The 8,426-nt window shown below is 52.4% G+C and overlaps 1 protein-coding gene across 1 annotated transcript; it reads right to left on the reverse strand.

Annotated features, from left to right (window-relative positions):
- Positions 1-4,975: 4,975 nt before the first annotated feature.
- LOC136525452 (protein ACCELERATED CELL DEATH 6-like) lies at positions 4,976-7,244 on the reverse strand. The gene is made up of 4 exons (XM_066518434.1): positions 6,892-7,244; positions 6,112-6,796; positions 5,385-5,987; positions 4,976-5,005 (listed from the first exon to the last, which is right to left on the reverse strand). Exons 1-4 carry the CDS (start codon positions 7,242-7,244, stop codon positions 4,976-4,978), a joined length of 1,671 nt encoding a protein of 556 aa, XP_066374531.1.
- Between the last annotated feature and the right edge of the window lie 1,182 nt (positions 7,245-8,426).

An 8,426-nucleotide genomic window follows, 5' to 3' on the forward strand; every position in this document is an offset into this window, starting at 1 on the left:
CTAACATTCTCATAGATAAATGTAAACTAACTACACCAATAGATAGATCACATTTTTATGAACCTAACAAATTTTGTTTCACTATTTTTGGACACCTACAGAATTTACTATAATTTTTCAAAGATCAGCTCAAAACTAAATTAGAAAAACATTTGCTAATTTGCTGGAAAAAGGAAAAAACCAATCCTTGCGCAGCCCACACACGAGCAGCACGTGCATGCGCGACCCACGAACGCGGCCCCCACGACGTGGAAGCCCGCGCGCACCGACCAACTTGCAAAAACGCCCTCACATTCTCTGAGAATACTACTAACACTATGTGCACTATTTCAACATATTGTGACTTTGCAACGAAACCCTCGGGACTTCCTCTTCTTCACATCGGCAAGACCCTCGGCCTCCCGCGCGCGCGGCGGCGCGGCGGCGATGGCATTGGATGGCCACGTCGGCTAGCTGAGACCCACGCTGGCTCCACGAACAAGCCGACCCCCGTCTACAACCCTAGCGCCTACACTAGCCTAGGTTATAGGAGCGGCAGAGCTCGTGGAAGTGGCGACCACAGCGCGCGACCATGCGCGACAGTGGTGCGACCCTGTCGGCCACCCTCAGCCACCGCGGAGAGAACTCGCTAACGCTATAACATCACTATCGTACCCTGGTTGTGGCTGTGGTGATGGTTTGGCTGGGGGTTCCCCAAACCGGGCTGGCCACGTGCGGGTGGTGGGATGCGGCGGCGCTCTGAGACGGCACGATCGAGTCAGCGGTGGGGTGGAGCTAGTAGCGACTAAACCAAGGCACGCATGGCGAAGAGGAAGGCAAGGCACACCTACAGGCATGGGCAATTGGGCTCGGGTCGAGAGATGGGAGGCCTACCCTCGGTCATGGCCACGGCGTGGCCTTAACGGCATACCGGCGGGAAGACGCCAAATTGGCGCCTGGTCGGGCCGTCATTAGGACGGTGAGAGGTTGGACAACGAGGAGAAGTAAAGGCAGAGGTACGGACGAGATGAATTAAATAGAGGTGACCTATATCTGGCGCCCTTGTGGGCGCAAAGCGATGGCGGTGACAGAGAGGAACAGAGGGGGAAAGAGGAAAAGAGAGAGACGATGCGGCAGTGAGCTCGGCTCGTTCATGCCTTGGTGGGATATGAGCGGCGGGACTGGGAGGCCCACATGCTTGCGATAGCCGACGGACGTGTGCGCCCGATCGACGTGACCCGCGCGGTCGTAGTGCCATAATTGGCATGGCGATGGCGGTCAGACCCCGTGCGCACAGCGCCTAGGCGGACCAGAGGTGCAACGCAGTGCAGCGGCAGGCGAGAGCAGGACGGTGACACGACGGCAGTGGCAGCAGGCGGTGCGCTAGCGTGACGAGATGAGTCAGGCAGCCACGGCTCCGTGCAGCGGCAGCCCAAGGCGGCCAGGCCATGACCAGGGCAGTAGCGCGGCAGGGCGGCAAGGACGCCGAGCCCGCGTGGTAGCCAAGCGGGCCAGCGCGCGAGTAGTACGCTCGACGGGGCAACGTCGCATCCTCGGGTGCTGGTGATCGCGCTCAACTGGAGAAACAGGCCGAGAACGTGTTGTGCACGGTTTATAAAGCGCTCGAGAAACCTAAACTGTTGATCCAATTCCTAAACCACCTTTGTTATACCTAAGAGGGTATATTAGGCTACTAAAACAAGCCATAATACAACACCACCCCTTACCCCAAATTCTCTACAAAAATTACCAAACATAGCTTTGTCAATCCATTTTCAGACTTAAGAAATCGACTACGTCTTGGGGTTGGATTTGCTTCAAATTCAATTCCCAGGCTATTTGAAATGCTAGCTAACGTTACTATATCGTTAAAACAAAAGTTGCACTATCTCGTACAAAATGTGTACTTCAAACTTTATTAAGGTGTCACATATATGTTTTATAGCACTTTTGCTTAATAAAAATTGGTTTTAAACCCTAAGTGATATAACCTAATTATCAAATAAACTTTCGTTTCGCATTTCCGTCGATCGTTTTGGGTTACGGAAATCGATCTACACACTTGATTAGATGCATTATCGCATAAACATGATGTTCATGACATGTTTTAGTAAATGATTTACAGTGTAACACCGATGGTGTTACAGATGGACTTGTACGTTGAGACACATTTGTACCTACAATCAAATAATGACATGTACATGTGGAACCAAGTGAATTGTACCAAAAATCACTATGCAAATGTAGGAATAAGCTCACCTTATAATCAATGGTCTTATCCGAAGGTGTCATGTCCTCATCACAACATGTGCAACACCAAGATCTACTTTTGAGACACCCAGATAAAACATTTGCAACATATTGTGACTTTGAAACAAAACCCTCGGGACTTCCTCTTCTTCACATCGGCAAGACCCTCGGCCTCCCGCGCGCGCGGCGACGCGGCGGCGATGGCATTGGACGGCCACGTCGGCTAGCTGAGACCCACGCTGGCTCCACGAACAGGCCGACCCCCGTCTACAACCCTAGCGCCTACACTAGCCTAGGTTATAGGAGCGGCAGAGCTCGCGGAAGTAGCGACCATGCGCGACAGTGGTGCGACCCTGTTGGCCACCCTCAGCCACCGCGGAGAGAACTCGCTAACGCTATAACATCACTATCGTACCCTGGTTGTGGCTGTGGTGATGGTTTGGCCGAGGGTTCCCCAAATCGGGCTGGCCACATGCGGGTGGTGGGATGCGGCGGCGCTCCGAGACGGCACGATCGAGTCAGCGGTGGGGTGGAGCTAGTAGCGACTAAACCAAGGCACGCATGGCGAAGAGGAAGGCAAGGCACACCTACAGGCGTGGGCAATTGGGCTCGGGTCGAGAGATGGGAGGCCTGCCCTTGGCCATGGCCGTGGCACGGCCTTAACGGCATACCGGCGGGAAGACACCAAATCGGCGCCTGGCTGGGCCATCATTAAGACGGTGAGGGGTCGAACGACAAGGAGACGTGAAGGTGGAGGTGCGGAAGAGACGAATTAAATAGAGGTGACCTATCTCTGGCGCACTAGTGGGCGCAAAGCGACGGTGGCGACAGAGAGGAACAGAGGGGGAAAGAGGAAAAGAGAGAGACGTTGTGGTAGTGAGCTCGGCTCGTCCACACCTTGGAGGGACACGAGCAGCGGGACCGAGAGGCCCACATGCTTGCGCTGGCCGACGGACGTGTGCGTCCGACCGGCGTGGCCCGCACGGCCGCAGTGCCATAATTGGCATGGCGATGATGGTCAGGCCCTGCGCGCATAGCGCCTAGGCGGATTAGAGGTGCAGCGCGATGTAGTGGCAGGCGAGAGCAGGATGGTGATGCGACGGCAGTGGCAGCGGGTGGTGCGCCAAGGCGGCCGGCCGCGGCCAGGGTGGCAACAGCGGCAAGGACACTGGGCCCGCATGGCAGCCGAGCACACCAACGCGTGAGCGCAGTATGCCCAACGGGGCGACGTCGCGTCCCCGGGTGCTGGTGATCACGCTCAACCGGAGAAACAGGCTGAGAAAGTGTTGTGCACGGTTTTTAAAGCTAGAGAAACCTAAACCATTGATCCAATTCGCAAACCACCTTTGCTATACCTAAGAGGGTATATTAGGCTACTAAAACAAGCCATAATATAACACCACCCCTTAACCCAAATTCTCTAAACAAATTACCAAACATAGCTTTGTCAATCAATTTTCAGACTTAAGAAATCGACTACATCTTGGGGTTGGATTTGCTTCAAATTCGATACCCAAGCTATTTGAAATGCTAGCTAACGTTACTATATCGTTAAAACAAAAGTTGCACTATCTCGTACAAAATGTGTACTTCAAACTTTATTAAGGTGTCACATATATGTTTTATAGCACTTTTGCTTAATAAAAATTGGTTTTAAACCCTAAGTGATATAACCTAATTATCAAATAAACTTTCGTTTCGCATTTCCGTCGATCGTTTTGGGTTACGGAAATCGATCTACACACTTGATTAGATGCATTATCGCATAAACATGATGTTCATGACATGTTTTAGTAAATGATTTACAGTGTAACACCGAGGGTGTTACAGATGGACTTGTACGTTGAGACACATTTGTACCTACAATCAAATAATGACATGTACATGTGGAACCAAGTGAATTGTACCAAAAATCACTATGCAAATGTAGGAATAAGCTCACCTTATAATCAATGGTCTTATCCGAAGGTGTCATGTCCTCATCACAACATGTGCAACACCAAGATCTACTTTTAAGACACCCACATAAAACATTTGCAACATAAGTCTGAAACAGATGAAACACTTGAAACATGCGTGTGTAGCCTTGCAACATGTGCAACACCAAGATATACTTTTGAAACATCCAGATGAAACATTTGAAACAAACGTCTAAAACACCTGAAACATAGACCTGAAACACTTGAAACACGACGTCGCTGGCGGCCATGGCCTACCTGGTGGGGAACACCCAGCAAGCTTTGGAGAACGAGGATGGCTACAACCTCAACTGCAAGCACTGCCGCGTGTCCTCTCGCACCACCACCGCCGGGATGCGGAACCGGAGGCGGCGCCCACTACTAGAGACTAGGAGGGGGGCATGGGGAGTGAATAGCAGTGGCTCGATGACGAGATGGAGCGCCGCCACATCCGCATTAAGGACTGGCAGGAGAAGCCGCCGCGAGCAGCAAGGTGCCACTGGGCCCGAGCCTTAAGCGGGCGACGGTGCCGGGGCGGGGAAGAGATGGACCTTGGAGGCGAGGAATCTAATGTGGGAAGAGGATGGCACGGATCTAGGCAGAAGAGATAAGTGCAGTGAAGTTTTTTTTTGAGAGAGAGTGCCAGAGCGGACGAGTGGAGGAGCGGAAGGGATAAGCGCAGGAGATTTTTTTATTTGAGAGAGCAAGCGGCAGAGCGGACGAGTGGAGCAGCCGCGTCTGGACGGGACGGGCGACTGTGGCCAAGAATTATCGTAAGGAAAATGGAATCAATCAATGCATGGTAGCTCTTTGTATACCTGATGCGGTTATAATGTGCGACAAATGGAAGCTGCAGGAAACCTTTCAAGCGATGCAGCAGAAACTATATTTTTTTAAAGAAAAAAATTGATTTACCGATAAAAAACAGTTATTGATAAATAATACAACAACATAGCTTGTTCCATTATTATCTAAAAAGTACAGCTGGTTACAAAGGATAATATATATATATTGAGTAGAGGAACAAATGGTATGGTACTATGAATGTGATTAGCTAGCTCTAATTAATCCTGGCACATACTATAAAGTAGTGTTATATCGCCAACACTTGAGAATTGCTGGGAGACCGAATATTATTATGTAGGACCCAAAGTTTACCAAGGCACCACAACTAATAAATGCTGTGAAAAAGCATACCACAACTCGTCGCATTCCAATCCGAGTGCGGGCCGTGTATGCCACATGATTAACCTGCTGAGCTCCCGTGTTCCCATACAGCGAAGTTGCGAAAACAATAGCACAGACAGCAACTGCAGTCTTGTGATCAACTGGAGCCAGGACGACGTACAAGGCCAAGCCAAAAGCGGCCACCAAACTCCTCGCTGCACTCTGCAGCAAGAACGCCGAAACGTTGAAGTACCAGTTGCGGATGGAGATGTCCATAACCGGCAACCCGGCATAGACTAGAGAACATGTAGCCGCCATGGAGAAGATGAATGCCAGCGTGTCGGCGAGGATAAACGCGTCGAAAGCATAGCTCTTCCCAGCAAGCAATGCCGTGCCTGCAGCAGCAGCGCCGTCTGCTCGGTAACCTCCAGGCAATGTGAAAGCCGAGGCAAATGCCACAGTCGCGATAAGCGCAGTAACAATGCTCGTCACCTGCGTTGCCTCTGTATATTTCTTTGATTCCTCCACTACGTCTCTTTCGCTGCTGTGTTTTTCATAGGAGAGGTCCGGCCGGCCTCCACCATGAGGAGCTCCTGAATAAAGCAATGACAGGTGTACAACATTTCTTGGATTCTGCAGTACGGTGATACAACTTGCCTAAATTAGTGGCGTGCACAGAGAATGAAGAGAAGGGAGACGCGGGTAGGGATATATAAGGTGATAGAACCTCCAACTTATTAGTAAATAATATACTTACAAATGCATAACGAAACCCTGAAGGGAGCGTAGTCCATGAAAGATCAAGAGGTGTCATCCCATCTTTATTTGCCACGTCCAAGCGTACCAGCCGATTCCTAAGTAGACTGGTGGAGGCGGCAAGGTTCCCAGCACGGACAGCGCCGTGCAGAGCCGTGTCCCCGTTGCTGTCCTGCGCATTCAGAATCATCGATGACAATTGCTGTGGCATTTCACCACAGACATATTGAACCACAGCGGCAGCACCGCTGTGGTTCTTCATCTCGGCAGCAACATGGAGGAAAGTCCGTCCTTTGCCATCTCGCAGGGTGGCGCAGTCCTGACGACGACGACGACTCTCCATGTCGTCCAGCAGCACCTTCACGACGCCAAGGCTGTCAAACGCTGCAGCGACGTGTATGGGGTACCATCCTTGGTCGTCCGCCTGGTACACCGTGGATTCGTTAGCATCCAGCAGCAGTGTAGCCACTGATTCGGCCGTCGGCCAAACTTTTGGAAACCGTCTGGAAAGAAACCCCGCGCCTGGCCACCCGTTCAACGACGCGGCCAAGTGAAGAGGGGTGCTTCCCTTCTGCTTCCTGTCCCTTTGGCTAGTCAGCCGCGAGACAAGACACACACTACTACTGCCTTCTTTAGGCTTCATGTCCTTGATGAGCCATTCCAAAATCATAGGCAGCGCTGCAGCCAGACACGTACATGCGATCATTAAATTACTAGCACTACGTACGTACCGTGCATGCATAGCAAGTATTAAACTAGCTTAGTTTAATCTTACTTACCTTGGCCACGATGAACCGCTGCATGCAAGGCGTTCCGGCCATCTGGTCCGGAATAGGACAGCTTGCCATTGCTCTTGACATACAGGTGCCGCGCAATCTCGAGTTCACCCAGTGAGATGGCCAAGTACAACGGGGAAGGACCAGCATCTTCCTCCTCCTCCTGATGTGGGAATGGAAGGCAGGACAGCTCTGGGTCCACGTCCATCAGGTGGTCGATGCAGGCCACCTTGTTGGCAGCAGCGCGGACCGCCTGGTGCAACGCGGTCTCTCCACACTTGTTCTGCATTCGCACTAACTCCTTCACCGCCGCCTGGTCAGCGGCGTTGGCCAGCAGACCAACCAGCCAGGAGATCATTCTGGCGTTCCCGGCAGCTGCCGCGCGATGCAAGGGCGTGTCGCCATTGCTGTTGCGCGCTTCCAGGGCTAGGCGCATCGCAGCAGCGCCACCCTTGTTCCTCCTGACGCGGACGATCGTCTTGGCGCAGTCGATGAAGTCCTCGCCGTCCCCGCATGCTGCAACCACGTGCAGCAGGGTGTCCCCCTCCATGGTCACCCCATCGTCAGGTGCTGCCGCCGGGGCAGGAGGGCGGCGGGGGACGACATCCACGATGACGGCTTCTGATGCTTCTGCCGCCTCCACCATGTCCCCCTCCATGGTCACCCCATCGTCAGGTGCTGCCGCCGGGGCAGGAGGGCGGCGGGGGACGACATCCACGATGACGGCTTCTGATGCTTCTGCCGCCTCCACCATGTCATGCGCATATTGATCCTCGTCATTCACCCGGAGCAGTTCCTTGAGCCGCTTGCTGTTGCCGCAGTGAGCAGCCATCAACAGCTCGGGATCTACTTGTTTGGCCTGTGCCCATGTGTTGTCACTCTCCCTCGCAGCAGCGCCTTGGTCGGTTTCGTTTCCGGCTACGACGGCCATCACCACCGGCGATGGGTCGCTAGCTTTACCTATGCTACCTACGTCACTAGCTGTTCCCTTGCCCCTTGGCGCGCTTGCTGCTTGCTGCTGTTCTACGAGATGCATACTTACCCGTATAATATAGCCGTGTCCTCCTGTCCATCGCCGCGCTCGAATATATTCTTTAATTTGCGGCGGCCGGACTACACGCAATTAATTAAATAAAGAATATATAAAGATGCATGCGTGCATGCCAATCGCACGCAAGCAAAGATGCATGGCAAGAGCGTGAGGTCCCGGTCCTTGTTAATCACGATTTGATCCAACTTTTGTGATGACAACGAATGAGGAGAATAATTTAACGTTTGTGCAGCCCAATCCAACGGAACGAATCAACGCTGAGGGATCCAAAATCCAAGCTCCATCTCAATTAGGGCATCTGTCACTACGGGAGACGCGCTCTTTGCCGAGTGCCGCCCTATTGTACTCGGCAAAGGCTTTGTCGAGTGCCACACTCGGCAAAGAGCAAACGGCAAAGCCGTATCCGGCGAAGGGTTCTTTGCCGAGTGCCGTTTGTCGGGCACTCGGCAAAGAAAATCGGCCGTCAGCTGTTGACGGCGTCTTTGCCGA

The sequence above is a fragment of the Miscanthus floridulus genome, chromosome 19 (assembly GCF_019320115.1).
Source record: "Miscanthus floridulus cultivar M001 chromosome 19, ASM1932011v1, whole genome shotgun sequence".
Lineage (NCBI taxonomy): Eukaryota > Viridiplantae > Streptophyta > Magnoliopsida > Poales > Poaceae > Miscanthus > Miscanthus floridulus.